Here is a 15,438-nt window from a genome sequence, read left to right as displayed (position 1 = left end):
TTATTCAAAGTTTCAGTCTAATAACTATTTAGTCAACATGTTTAATTTATGTCAATGATGACAGGTATTGATAATTTCGATTCCAAATATGACGAGAACCATTACTCGTAGCGATTTTTACCAAGAGACATTTTTTACGTAAAAAAAACGTCGTAAATGTATATTTTTTTACTCAGTAGTTTTATAGAGATACGGACGAAAAATTATTACTCTTCATAACAGTTAAAAATATGTAGGTCCCTCCCCCTTCAAGTAGGAGTTATATTGACCTCGTCATCAAATTTCTCATGTAAAAAAGCACCCAGACACTCATTTTCATCCAAATATTGACGTTACTTCAGCAATTATTTGGAAAAAATCGAAACAAAAATGAAACTTCTACACACAGCATTTTAAAACATACATTTATACGAACTTTTTTACTTATTTTTATGCTGCCGAAATTTCCGGAATACAGTTCGGACCACCCTGTATATGCATAAAATTGCAGTTATCGCAGTATTGAATTTATGTATTGACATAGAAATGTTGCATAAAAAAAGAAGAACTATGGATTTATTCAAATAGAATGCATTAACATTCGTAGAGTACGTAAACACAAAATCACAAATTGAAAAAATTAAAAAAATGTTCAAATAAAGTCGGATTCCCGCCTGTCAGTCTCAACGAAACAGTCTGACTAATTCAGTGTTACTCAAAGACGGCAAACTTGTACACTATTTTTTACACCCTGTATAGTCTGAATCTTCATAATCAATTGTACAGTATAGGTATATCAAGTAAAATAGACAAATTTAGGATAGACGACGTCTAAGTTTCAATGAAGGCGTATGCTTTTTTTCTCATCAACTTTTCAGTTATTTTAATATAGTATGTTTATAGTATATTTTAAAATAAATTATATTATTATCTATGTTCATAGAAACAAATTATTAATTTGTATAAAAATATATCCTTACACAGTATTCAAGCAAAAAATATACATATTTTAGAACTAACAATATGCAAGTTAAAATTATATAAATTAAATATAATGTGTAAATATATTTAGTACTATAATGTATGAGTATTTAGCTATAAATCGTATATTATTTATATTAATAGATTAATAGTTAAAGAAAAGAATGCACAATTAATAATTAATTAGTGATTTATATAAATATGACTGCTCAAAATATGGCTGATGTTGACAAAATGCACTGCCAGTGTTGTATTTATTATACATAGTATATAAAAAAGTGTTATAGGTTTAAATATCGAAGTATTTAGTTAGTAAGAAGATCAATAAAATAAATATTGTTATTTTAGATGAAGCATTAAGAATTTTTGTAAGTAAAAAAATTAATAAAAAACAAATTGAAAATTCTTTATTTGAAGTTTGTACTATTGAAATTGAGTTATTATACTAGATAGAGCAACAACCCAACTAGGTCGACTCCAAATTGATCACCAAAGTTAAGCGACGTTAGAAGAGGTGGGTTTTTGGACGGGTGGACGTCTAAATAACTTGGACGTGCTGCAGTTCTAAACCAAGAGCGTAAAATCTATTGAGGCGCTGATATTGCGATCTCATTCAGTAAGACTAGATTTAGATAAATACTTGCTAGTCCATTATGTCTGCTGGGGGCCGCGGTTCGGTTGCCGCGTAGACATAGTAAGTCCAGATTACCTCTGACAGTAAAAATCTATCTACATTAAAAAACCTTTATGTTCTTCATTGAAACATAACATAACATAACGTTAAATCATTCAGAAGAATCAGAAAATTCCGTAAAGTACAACCCTTATAAACAAGGGTACAACTTTATAATTTGTGGATATCCAAATACTGTCTATGCGGAGTTTGGTGGACCGCGGTGTTGCCAAGAGCGAAAAATAGTCCCTAGTTTACGTGAAAAATACAAAATAGATATAACATAGATTTAAGTACTTTTAAGTTTACTATATCATAGATAATAAGTGATAAACTTACCCGAGTATCATGGTGGACTTTTCCCAACGGTACCTCATCTCCTGAACGAATTCGTACCAAAGCTGACAGAATGCTTTCAGACCTCCAAGGCTTTGAAGACAATGAGACAAAACAATTGCCAGTCGCCAAGGTAACAAATCTTCGGCACAAGTTTTGAAGCCCTTGAATTCTTCATCCATATTTTCAAATATCTGTAAAAACAATATAACTACATACTAACAAAAATATAATATAAATTCAGAATATTATAGTTGTAATTTATAACAATCTTGAACCAATCTTTAACAATTTTCATAATTAAAAAGTGAGAAGTAATTAAGTTAGGGTGTCCTCTATAACTACTTATTTCTCTGAAAGTTATACAGTATGTCCCCGGATTGCCTTTTGTAAAAAATTCGTTCTTCGTAAAAAAATGTTGCTTGTTCTAAAATGGCTAATCCCGTTTATACTTATTTAAATTTCCATACCGTTTTACAGAAAATAAAAAAAAACATGAAAATATGGTTGATTTTTTCATGTTTCAAAAATTTTGAAACATGAAGATTGAACATCAAAAGGTTGAATTTTTCAAGTCCTAAAAATCAAATGCTTTCATAGATTGTTATTGATAGAATTTTAATTAACGTCATATTTTTTGCTGTTTTAGAATGTTAAAGAAGCACAAAATTTATTTAGTTGAATGCTACGGAAAGTGTGATGATAATTATCAGAAAATGTCATACTTAACTGATAATAACCATCCATCAAAGGATGAAAATGAAATTATATCACCATAGCCTTTTGATTTTTAGAAGTTAGAAATTCAACTATAATTTCATGAAATTCCCTTACCAAATTTTAGTTGTCGAACTTCAGAAACAATGGCATCACTGACAATTTTTTGCCACACTGCAATCTAACATTTGTTTAAACAAATTGAAATATTACAAAAACTATTAATTTTAGGTACATAACATTATATATAAAAAGGTTATGGAATTTTAGGCAGAATCTAAAAATAAAATAAAAAATAGGGTGTTACATTTAAAAAAACATATGTTATGTTCGCCAAACGTTTTTGAAGCACCTTGTATACTCTAATATTTTTAAAATGTGTATCTTAACTGTCCCTACAACTTTTATATTTAATATTTTTTTGTAAATCTTGAAACAAATTAACAAATGAGATAATGGACTTTACTCTGTCGTTGACTCACCCTGTACATATCCCAATAAATAAAAAACAAACGTACCTTGCATTTCCTCTGTGTAAGCTCTTTATCCTCCCTGTACAAATACAGAGAATTCTCATCAGCATCCGGAAACAAGAAATACAACAGTGGTACCAAAGTACTATCAGGCAGAGGCAGCACCCCTTTCCTGTTCTTACTCAAAGACGTTATAGAAGCGCGATTCAGCAAACTCGAAATCGTTGGCACCGCGGGTTCAGTTAAAACATCCAAAGGATTATTGTCCACCGGCATTGGCATTACGACAAAGTCACCCAGTAAGTCGTACGCGGTAGAACTGTTAGTTAAAATTTGACTGTATTCACTTAAACACTCCCCTAACAAAGAAACAGGATTTTCAGTCAAATTAACACCACAGTACCATTTGGGAGCTTGAGAAGGCTGAAAATCTGTGTAACTTTCACTATCAATCAAAGAATGTTCCGATAAATGATTCCACACAGCTTTAAAAATAATTGAGTTGATCGGCTCAGTTGTCACACCAAAAGGTAAGATGAACAGATCTTCAACATCTAAATGATCGGAATTTCCTTGCTTCCAAACAAAATTACTAAAATTTTCTAAAACATACGTGACTTGGAAGGATACTATAATATTGTCGATCGTACAAGGCGACATAATTTTACTTTTAAACACGTCCAAAATTCCATTCAAGTATTGGCAGTAATGAGGACTTTTCTTTAAATGAACCATATCAAAGTTAGTTCTTATGGAATTTGCTTCGTATATTCCCAAATATAATTTCTGCCACTTCTCTCTGATTTGTATAAAAACAGGGACATCTAAATTAGAATTACTTATAAGAACACAAACAGAACTCAATAAAATTTTAACTTTGCTTTCATTGTTGATATTCCCTCCATCCCCTGCAGGACCCAGCACAATAAATTCACTTAATCCATACCAATTTGCTAAACATATGTCTTTGTGATCATTATGCGGATCAGTAATAAAAGTGAAATCATGCCATGAATTCAGTGGGTGTTTAGTTGCTTGATCGCTAGATTCCGAAACATCTTCCTCTAGTATCTTTTTATACCAAAGCAAATCGAAATTAGTGTCTATAAAAACGAGTTTTTCTGATCTTGTGTACCACGATTTTTTTAGGTCTTTCTGTTCAGATTCATCCCAGGCCTCAGACTTCCACTGATTGATGATTTCTTCTATGTGGGCGATGAATATCTCCCAGTCGGAAGCGGTGGTGAAATCCTCATGGTAAAACTCACTTTCGTCTATTTCTTCGTTCATTTTTAAGAAAATAATAAACAAATCACAAAAGCTTCAAAACAGATGTTATTTTAGGTTAAAAACAGCTGTTTTTGACACATTTGTATATCTGGTTATATAACAAATAATTTTAAGACTTTTTTAAAACTGTTTTATCCTGGTGTTTTATCATGAAAAAAATGTTGGAAGCCTAAATTTTTGGAGTTTTATTATCAATATTTGACCACCTAACTGTTAAATTTTCAGTGCTACGTGGTAAGTACCTATTCGTTTAATTTTTTTTATCATTATTATCCTTTATTATTTAGCATATTAAAATCACTTCATTAATACAAAATGCTATTAAATTTTCTTTTGCCTTTTATTAATTTGATATAATACAATTAATATGTCAAGTAAGATATATATTGTGTTAGGAACTGGTTACGAATTATATTTTCTTAAAACTATTTTCATTTTAGACTATATACATTAGATAACCAGTAATATACGACAGTAAAATATATTTATTATATTTTTTAAATTTTCCTTCACCATACCGTCAAGAAATATATAATAGCAAAAATTAAATTACAGTTCTCTTAAAATTTATATCTATAATAAGACAAATCTTTAACTGAATTTCATATAGTAGATTCATATTTAGTTAACTGTTTTATGAGATATTGGAAAAAGGCCATAATAGCAAATGACCAAGATAATGGAAACCATCCAGCTTTTATCCATGCCCAGAAAGTTAGTCTGAAACAGAGACACTAATTCATCGTTTAATTTGCATATTTAAAAACATACTCGTAATTTTTGTAATTTTCGTAATATGGATTGATTTTAATTTCTCCACATTTTACTATTTTAACTCCTCTGATTATTCGGTCATTTATATCAGTTTTAATGTGTTCAATGGTGTGAACTACTTTGTGACCTTTTAGTACCTACAAAAGAATAAATATATAATAAAAAAAACTAGCAAATTATACCGGATGACACAGTGTTTTCAAAAATTGATATTCAGTTTCAAATTTGAAATTTTGAAGTTTAATTCCAAATTTTTTAATTAGGAGGCAATAATAACCAGTATGTAACATTACAAAAATAATGAGTTTATATAAATAAATATATATAAAAAAACCTAGGATATACCGGATGACACAGTCTTTTCAAAAATTGATATAGGTATTGTTTCGAATTTGAAATTTTGAAGTATAATTCCAAATTTTTTAATTAGCAGGCAATAATAACCAGTAAATAACATTATAAAAATAATGAGTTTATATAAATAAATATATAAAAAAAACTAGGAAATTATACCGGATAACACAGTGTTTTCAAAAATTGATATATTGTTTCGAATTTGAAACGTTGAAGTTTAATTCCAAATTTTTTAATTAGCAGACAAGCAGACAATAATAACCAGTAAATACGAGCCCTAACAACTATATGTTGGGACAAGGTAATATTATGGAATTATTGCCATGGTTTTTCAAAATGACTGAAAAATATATGTTTAAGTTTTTAAATATAAACATAGCCATATATATCCTAAACAACTTGACAATATTTTTATGAATTTGTAAATCAATCCATATTTACAGTAGCGGATTTTGTTCATAAAAGGACAAATTTGCTGACAACTAAACGTTGGGACAAGTTTTAAATAATTAATATCATCATAGGCGGCTTTGCTATAAACATCACAAATGTCGCAAACTGTTTACTTCAGCATTGACAGCTTGTAAGTGACTCGATACTTTGAGTCATCTTTGAGTAGTGAGATTTACTGTAAGAAATTTTAATTTTTTTAATTTTCAATTTTGTTAATTTAATCCAAAGTAATGGTCCGTGGAAAAGCTACAAATCAAAAACTACGCGAAATTATCATTCGTTAATACAGTACGGGAAAAACAATTCGAACAATTTCTGATGATTTAAGTATAAACCAAACCACGGTCTTTAATATAATAAAAAAATACGGCGAATCTGCCAATGTGGACGTTAGAGGTAAAAGTTCGGGAAGGCCAAAAGTTTGTATCTCAGAGAGATTTTCGAAATTTAGTAAAAATTTGCAAGTCTGCGAGAAGAAGTACTCTTCGCGAAGTAACAGATACATGGAATACTGTAACTGGTTTAAATATATCAAGAGAATGTTGCCGAAAATATATCCACAAATGCGGTCTGGGGTTTTACAAGGTAAACTTTATTTTGTGTGGATACTCAATTACCTGAAGATTATTGATACAAATTCTTATTTAGGCCAAAGGAAAACCGCTACTGACAGAAATTCAAAAGAAAAATCGCTACAATTGGGCAAAATCTAAATTGTCGTGGACACAAAATAATTGGAATAAGGTCATATTTAGCGATGAGTCTAAATTTGATGTTTGCGTTGGAGATCATCGAAAACGAATAATACGAAATAAAGCAGAAGCCTTTCATAAAGATTACTTAAAGAGGGTTGTTAAATTTCCGAAGGGGATTATGGTTTGGGGTTGCATGTCAGCAAGAGGTTTGGGCAAATTAAATTTTATAGATGGCACTGTTAACGCCCAAAAATATCAACATATTCTTGAGACCTCACTTTTGCTTAGTGCTCAAGAATTGTTTCCAAACGAAGACTATATTTTCCAACAAGATCGGAGCATCGTGCCATTCAGCAAGATCAACTAAAAATTGGTTCGGTAATAATAATATAAAAGTTCTATCCCATCCTTCAAGTAGTCCGGACCTCAATGTTATAGAAAATGTGTGGCATAAATGAAGCAATATTTAAGAAACCACCCTCAATGAACAATTTTTGATATGCGGACAAAACTGCAGGAAATTTGGGGTAATTTTTCTCCTCAAATGTGCCAATCTTTGGTAAATACAATGCCATTAAGAGTTTAGGCAGTTGTTAAGGCGAAAGGTGATGTAACTCCGTATTAAGCAAATTTCTTGTTGTGCTGTCCCAATATATAGTTGTCAGCAAATTTGGCTTGATCTTGTCAAAATAAGCTATTATCAAAAGTGATTTATTTGCAAAGTTATAAAAATATAGTAAAATTGTCTAGATCATATTTTAATGCTTGAATTTAGAATAATAAACAAAATAAATTGAGTCGTTTTAACAAATTACCATTTTTATTGCAAAAAAAGACCTTGTCCCAACATATAGTTGTTAGAGCTCGTAACATTACACAGTGTATTAAAGTACTTCTAATATGTACCTATTTGTACACTAAAGTTGTAGTTTTTTTAATAAGATGCTGTATACTTTTCGTACCAATGGATTTGCTATAAAACTTTTAATCCAAAAACATCATGTCATAATCAATATCTAGTAGATTTTGAAATATTATAACCATTTTTTCAAAACTGATACATAGGTATATAAAACATAAAGTTGGGTAACCACAAGGTATGTACTAAAAATAAATAGTGTGCTGTTTAAAATAGCGAAACGTGCAATGACATAATGCAAAACATGGAACGATTTAATTTTACCAAGTAAGGTAAATCTATATTTTATTTAGTGTATTAAATGATGTTTGATCTTTTTTTCATGGCTTATTATTTTATAGCAAATCTACTGAGCAAAAATATACTGTTTGTAGTATTTAAAAAGCTACAACTAGGTACAGACATACAGGGACGCGCCAAATATTTTCGGCGCCGTCGTGCGAAATAAGGGTTAGGCGCCTTTCTCCAATCTATACTAATATATAAAATACTTAAGTGACTGACATACTGATTAATCACGATCCTGCTCAAACCAATCAACGTAAGAAGCTCAATTTTGGCATACAGGTTGATTCTAGGGTGTAGAGGTTCGATAAGAAGGGATTTTTCGAAATTCCAGTTCCAAGTGGGTGAAACCACCCCTCAAATATTACAATATTTTTTATTTAAAAAACGGCTAAGTTTCCGAAAAAACGCATAAACACGTATATTTTATTTTGTTTTTTTACATATTTTAAGATTTTTTAAAAATGTATACAGGGTGTTTCGAAAAATCTGGTCATTGATTAATCAGGATCCTGCTTAAAGCGCTTGACGTAAAAAGCTGATTTTCGGAAATCAGATTGACTTTAGGGTGTAGAGGTTCGATAAGAAGGGATTTTTCGAAACTCGAATTCTAAGGGGGTGAAACTATCCCTCAAATATTAAAATATTTTTTATTTAAAAACCGGTGAGTTTTTCGAAAAAACCTTAAACACGTATATTTTATTTTGTTGTTTTACATATTTTAAGATTTTTTATCAATTTATACAGGGTGTTTCATAAAATATGACCGTTGAGTAATCACGATTCTGTTTAAACTGCTTGACGTTTAAACCTGATTTTTGGCAAACGGATTGACTGTGGGGTGTAGAGGTTCGATAAGGAGGGGTTTCTCGAATCTCAAATTCCAAGAGGGTGAAAACGCCCCTCAAATATTACAATATTTGTTATTTAAAAAACGGTTAGTCTTTGGGGTAAAGGCTTGGACAAGCGTAATTTATTTGGTTTTTTACATATTTTGAAATTTTTTGAAAAATCATACAGGGTGTTCCAAAAAGTTGGGAAATTTCTTAACCACGATTCTGCTTAAACTGCTTGACGTAAAAAGCTTATTTTTGGCAAACGGATATTTCGAAAGTCAAATTCCAACGAGATGAAACTACCCCTCAAATATTACCAAGTTATATAATAATGTCGCCATATTGTTTTTTCTCATGCTGACATAAATGTAAGAAAATTTTATTCAGTTTGTATGTTAATGGAAATTCTTGCTTTGCTTTATCATCACCATTACAAATGATTAATTTCACGCGAACGAAGTCGCTGGTACACGCTAGTATTATAATATTAAGCCAAAATTTCCAATGACCAGCGGCGCGGCGCTCGACATTGGTGGATAATTCATTTTCACCACTGGCGTTCATACATAAAAGTATTACTTAAATTTTATGTTAATTTGTTGATAAGGTCCAAAAAATGGTTTTATTATTTTTTAAAGTCAGTGACCGCAGGCGCCTTTAGAGCTTCGGCGCCGTCGTGCGCGGCACGACCTTGCCCATATGGACGGCGCGTCCCTGCAGACATATGCAGGGTGAGTGTTTAATAACTGCTAAATATTTTAGCGTTGGTATATTTCGATCCAGGAACATGTCTATGAAGTTATTTTCGCAAAAAAATTGAAAATGTCGTATTTTTCAAAAAGACGTTTCTTTTATTTTTAGTTACAATACATATAATATCCATATAGTATTGCAAATAGGTAGTAGATTAAATTTAGAGTAACGAAAATACAGAAAAAATCCAGTGACTCAAAATTTTAGCAAAAAATATTTTTGTTCTAAATTTTGAAAGTATAATAACGCGACTATTTTGGACTTTTTTATTTAAAAAACGGTAAAGAGAAAATATATGTTTCTTCTATCGATATTCATCGATTAAAGGAGGGGAGGGAGGCTAGGGGTTCCTTAAAATAAGGGCCTACGGAATTACTTACCATTCCAAAAATTACATGTCTTCCGTTCAACCAAGGAGTTGCCATTGTCGTAATAAGAAACATACATCCATTGGAATTTGGCGCTATTTAATAAAAGACAATATCAATATTTTAAAACATATTTTTCTCAATATGCTATTCCTATATGAATAATTTTAATTTTATCATCAAATATTTTCAACATAATTTTGAAAGTGCAAAATTATATGTATAAACATTTTTCAAAATCGAAGCTTTTATTATGAATACCGGTGCGTTTGAAAAGTGGCTCACCCCTATAATTTTTTATTTTTTTCACATAAAAAAACGAGGTTAGTATATGACATAAATTAGGATTGATTGACGTATTCAATTGTTTTCGGTCACTTCCTGTTTCACCGGAAATGACTACAACTTTTGATTTTTAAATGGCACCCTCGGTATTTTTTTACTTTATTGGATAGAAAACGACATTCTGAATAGAATGAAATATCATATGTCAACTTTTGACATTCTCGCTAAATAAAAAATTGTATTTTAAATTTCAATCTAGAATGCCATGACTATGTTAAAAACACCAATTCTTAATCAAGGAGCCTTCGAAAAATAAATCTGACCGTCTAATGTTTTTAGTGGCTTGTCCTGGCCGGTTAAAAAATACCCAAATCGTATTTTTAATCATATCTCAATTTTTTCAAATGGAATGAAGGTTTGGTTGGTTCATTAGCATATTTGGAAAAAGCATTTTTTTACGAATAATTTGATACTACACGCTTGGTATTTAGAGTGAAATTTTCGTTACAAACCGCAAGTTGTGATTTCAAATAAACCGTATGCGAAAATGTCAAAGTTGACATATGATATGTCATTTTATTCAGAGTGTTATTTTCTATCGAATAAAGTAAAAAAATAAAGATGGTGCCATTTAAAAATCAAAAGTTGTAGTTATTTCCATAAAATAATAAATACAAGAAGAAGTGTCAAGTCAATGTTAAATTATGGAAACAGCGTGGCTGCCTGGGTAACTAATTTTTAGATATGGCGGCTGGGACATTTGACATGACATAGACATGACAATTTCAATTTTATGAAATTTATTTTCGTTTCCGGTTTTTAATGGCGGGCTGTTCAGGAGGTTTAAATGAGGGTTAATATACTTTTTACTCTTTCTAGTAGTAAATAATACAACAAAATTACTCAAAAATATTTATTTGGAATTTAGAACAATGTAAATATTCAAATCAACACAATTAAAGAGCTATAAACCAATAAACTACTGTATCAATATCAAATATTTAAATAATATCAGAGATGCTGTGTTAAAGTGAATTAGTAAAGTAACAGTGCATTGACTTACAGAAACTTGAAGATAAATAAATGTTTTCACAGCTTCACGGGCATAAAACTAAATACCTGGAAGCAGGAAAAAGGCAACCGGAACCCACACAAAACCTGGAATCAAAAAAAATATGTAAAAAACATAAATATAAGTACATAAGACTTTTGTGAATTAAATCAAACAGGACTTGAATGAAAATAAAATGAATAAAAAATATCATGATATATACATACATCTAATACCTCATTTGTATTTTAAAAATAATCTACATACATAGATTTATAGCATTATTGCTATGACCTCTATGTACCTATGTGATATGTAATTACGCATTTCTGTTCATCTTGTAGAAAATTAATGTAGGCTAATAATAGTTCAATAATCATAATTTACCTTGTATAACTTGCTTTCAATTGCTCAAAATCACCGATCAGTCTTTAAAGTAGAGATACGGAAAAATCCTTGGCAAAGAATATCCCAAGATCCTTGGGTTTAAAGCTAAAAAAATATAAAAACAGTTTATATATAACTTATTTTTACATATAATATGGCCCATACCTACTACACGCAGAAACGTCGATTTCATAATTTTCTTCATGTAATTAATATCATATAATATACTTTATTAAAGGGTTAACAAGGAACTTTATATCAAAAAACATCTTTGTACTTATAAATTTCAGCCGAAATATCAGAAACAAACTTCCAATCAAATCTAAACGGCAAAAATTAAAATGGCGCCCGACCTTGCCAGAGGCCTCGGGAGCTGACGCTGACACACAAAAGACAAAAGAACAGGGCGCCGACGTGCATAAAAATGTTCTGTAGCAGAAATTGACAGAAATCATATAGAAATATTCAGATTTTTGTCTAGGACAGTCTAGAAGGCCATGCTTTCTGCCTGGGTAGAACCGCGCCACAACTGTTTCCAATTTTCCGGTTTACTGTCACCCCCCTGGTTATTTCCGGTGAAATAGGAAGTGACAGAAAACAATATAATACGTCAATCAATCCTAATTTATGTCATATACAAATATACCAAATCTCGTTTTTTAACTGAAAAAATAAAAAAGTTATAGGGTGTGAGCTACTTTTAAGACGCACCAGGTATATAAGAGAAAAAAAAAATTCAGAAATAAAATATTCATTCTTAAAAATATATTATTTACTTTCAAATTATGCTTCCTAAAGATTATATTTACCCCCTAAATTGACCATCGCTAGTAGTCCAGAAGAATCATGACCAATCTGAAAATTTTCATCATCAAAATACTCTCCATAAATACTTAAAGACCCTGTCCCATTATTATGAACAATATCTCCTCCTATAACAAAATCAATTTACTCAAAGAATTTACTAGTAATCAAATACCAGTTCTGTCAAAGTGTGATAATTTGTGAGTTTATTATTTTTCTTAAATTAAAAATTCAAACTTACCCAATATCATAACTTTTTTAATTGCTATTAAAAAATTAGTGCCCACATAACTCTTGCCATCTATACCTCTCAGTGCCAGGTGTTTAAAGTTTTGAACTGTTTTGGGAACAACTTCTCCAAACAGTCCAAAAATTATTCGATTCGTTTCTTTACCTTCGATTTCTATGTCCATGTATATTTGGTCGGTTATTTTGTAGTCTTTTGAGTAACCCTGTAACTTACACACTTTGCATAATTTGTATTTTTTCTTATTTTGTAATGTCATTTCTTTTTTGTTACATTGCCTATTTGGTATTATTGCAGTTAAATGGAGTAAATGTAAAGTATTGAATCGAATTTAAGAAAAAAAAACATAAAGTTTATTTAACAAAATTGAAATTTGAGTTTAAGAAAAATTTTAAGTTTGTAATTCAGTTGAATTTAAATAATTTACCTGATTAATCACAAGCAGAACAAGACACACTGCAGAAAATCGTCTAATGGCAAACATTATTATTTTAGTAATTATTTTGTTTGCTTTGTGTGGTTTAATAAATACGCAATTTGTTATAGGACTAATTCGATTTTCCTATATTTAATATGTACGGTTTTAATCCAATTACGCAAGCTATACGAGGGTAGACTGAAAAGTTTCTGGTCGTTTACAGAGCAACATTCGTTCAAAAAATCTGCTCCATTTGTTTGTGCAGCTTACAAATCACACAATCACACCCGCTATAATTCCAGTCATTTTGATGTTTAATTTGCTGTTAGCAAGTCTTTTAGTAAAGTGAGCTTATAAAGGAGGAGAAAAATTACTATATGAAGCCAAATATGAATATGAAATCGATATAAATAATTTGGGCATAAAACTGAATGACTCAATGATTAATATAGATACAGGGTGTTTCAAAAAGCATGTGCCCATTTTTCATGGCAAGATTCCTCACATTAAAATAAGATTAATTTTTATATTAACATAGGTCCGATTCTGCTTTATTTTGTAGCTACAGGGGTTAAAGCTGTATTTTTTTTCGATTCTTCCAAGTACCTTTAACCATTCGAATGAAATTTTGAGGGTAAAAGGTAAATTATAAGTGTATATTTTAATGCTAAAAAAGTGTTGACATATTTACCAAGGACATGGATATAGATTATTACTAAAATATTTTTCTAAAAAAAGCATGCACACCACTGACATTTTTTCTCTTGTTAGCAAAATAGCATAAGCCGTCTAAGGCCTCATTGGTGAAATAAAGCAATTTCATTAATTTGCTTTAATCCAAATCTAATATCAACCTTTAAAAATTGCTAATATTACTAACTTGCGAAAGTACACATTGACTCCTCATCAAAAAAATATGAAAAAAAGTTTTTATAAACATGGATAATGGAAATTCATAGTTTTAAAGTTGCAGGATAAAACTTTTTGAAATTAGGTCTTTTGTATTTATCTTAAATACCATTATTTTTTTATTTGAATTTGCTGTAGGTCTGACTAATAGTAATAATAACTAATAGCAGTAATATTTAATAATAAACTAGTAAACATATATAATTTATTAATTTTCTTTTATTAATAGTGATTTATAAAATTGCGTTTATCTCATCAAGGAGATCAAAATCGAAAAAATTTAAAGATAAAACTTTTAATTAGCATTAAGCAGCCTGTACAATTTTGTGATCAAAAGAAAAAAATCAGTGGCGTATATGTTTTTTTTCAAAAAATTTACCAGTGATAACCCATATGCACGTGCCTAATGAATCTATAGACACTTTCTTAGCATTAAAATATGTAGCACTTATAGTAACTTTTACCCTCAATCTCAATTTTTTTTTAATGAGCTGTAATTTTAAATATTTTAGCAATTTTACTTAATTGTTTACTAAATATGGCCGTATTAGATGATACATGCTATAGTAACAATATACCTGTGAATTTTTTCTATTATGAATAACTAAATGCCTATCATGGTTTTCGAAATTGTGAAAAATTTATATCTAATTTGTATCAACATTAGAAAAGAATTTGATTAAGAATCCACTCTTGGAATGTGCGACTTAAATAATTACATAGGATGTAAATAAAAACAGTCTTTACCCCATAAAAATACAATTTACTTTTAAAGACACTCCTAAAATATTATGTGATTTTATTTGGTTATACCTTCTGTTTAAGTATGTAAGTCTGCATATTTTTTCAACTTACGATAATATAAGATTTCATCTTAATTTTTTTCTTCTATTATGAATAACTAAATGTCAATCGTAAGTCTCAAAATTGTCAAAAATCTTCAACCAACCAATTCGAAAAAAACACAATCGGGAAGAATTTGGTTAAGAATCTACACCTGGAATGTCCGATATAAAAATTGTACAGGGTATAAATAAAAACAAACTTACCCCAAAGAAATGCAAATTACTTTTACTGATAATGTATGTATAAAAAATATGTAATAACTTTATTAAATTATGGGGATTGTAGGTTAATAAATAAAACAACAAAAATTGTATGCGATAAATATTTATATTTTTTATAATTAAACAGAATCGAACTGGCTTCCATGTGTCATACATATTCTCAACCAGTTTAAATATTTGTACATTTACCCAGAACAAAAAAAACAAAACATTATCATGTTACATATTCAACATCTTTTGCTTAAAGTCAAGAAATCATACACCCTAGTTTCGATCTATTTCTTGACAATACAATTGTTTTTTATGACCTTTAAGTACACATGAAGGTAAACTAACAAATTATATTGACGATTTTGAACTGGGATTTCAGCAATTTAATTGAAA

At 29.8% G+C, this 15,438-nt stretch overlaps 2 protein-coding genes across 2 annotated transcripts; both read right to left on the bottom strand.

Moving 5' to 3' along the window:
• Positions 1 to 1,953: 1,953 nt before the first annotated feature.
• On the bottom strand, positions 1,954 to 4,504 carry LOC115888884 (rab3 GTPase-activating protein catalytic subunit-like). The gene is made up of 2 exons (XM_030908753.1): positions 3,205 to 4,504; positions 1,954 to 2,163 (listed from the first exon to the last, which is right to left on the bottom strand). Exons 1-2 carry the CDS (start codon positions 4,447 to 4,449, stop codon positions 1,969 to 1,971), a joined length of 1,440 nt encoding a protein of 479 aa, XP_030764613.1. The 5' UTR covers positions 4,450 to 4,504; the 3' UTR covers positions 1,954 to 1,968.
• Positions 4,505 to 4,835: 331 nt separating this feature from the next.
• On the bottom strand, positions 4,836 to 13,193 carry LOC115888879 (peptidyl-prolyl cis-trans isomerase, rhodopsin-specific isozyme-like). The gene is made up of 6 exons (XM_030908749.1): positions 13,088 to 13,193; positions 12,655 to 12,865; positions 12,419 to 12,541; positions 9,899 to 9,981; positions 5,221 to 5,360; positions 4,836 to 5,169 (listed from the first exon to the last, which is right to left on the bottom strand). Exons 1-6 carry the CDS (start codon positions 13,142 to 13,144, stop codon positions 5,052 to 5,054), a joined length of 732 nt encoding a protein of 243 aa, XP_030764609.1. The 5' UTR covers positions 13,145 to 13,193; the 3' UTR covers positions 4,836 to 5,051.
• Positions 13,194 to 15,438: the final 2,245 nt, after the last annotated feature.

Source organism: Sitophilus oryzae, unplaced genomic scaffold, assembly GCF_002938485.1.
Source record: "Sitophilus oryzae breed Bouriz unplaced genomic scaffold, Soryzae_2.0 scaffold_1169_pilon_pilon, whole genome shotgun sequence".
In the NCBI taxonomy this organism is placed as follows: Eukaryota; Metazoa; Arthropoda; class Insecta; order Coleoptera; family Curculionidae; genus Sitophilus; species Sitophilus oryzae.
The sequence above is the reverse complement of the archived record's forward strand: the minus strand, read 5'-3'. Positions and strand labels throughout refer to the sequence as shown.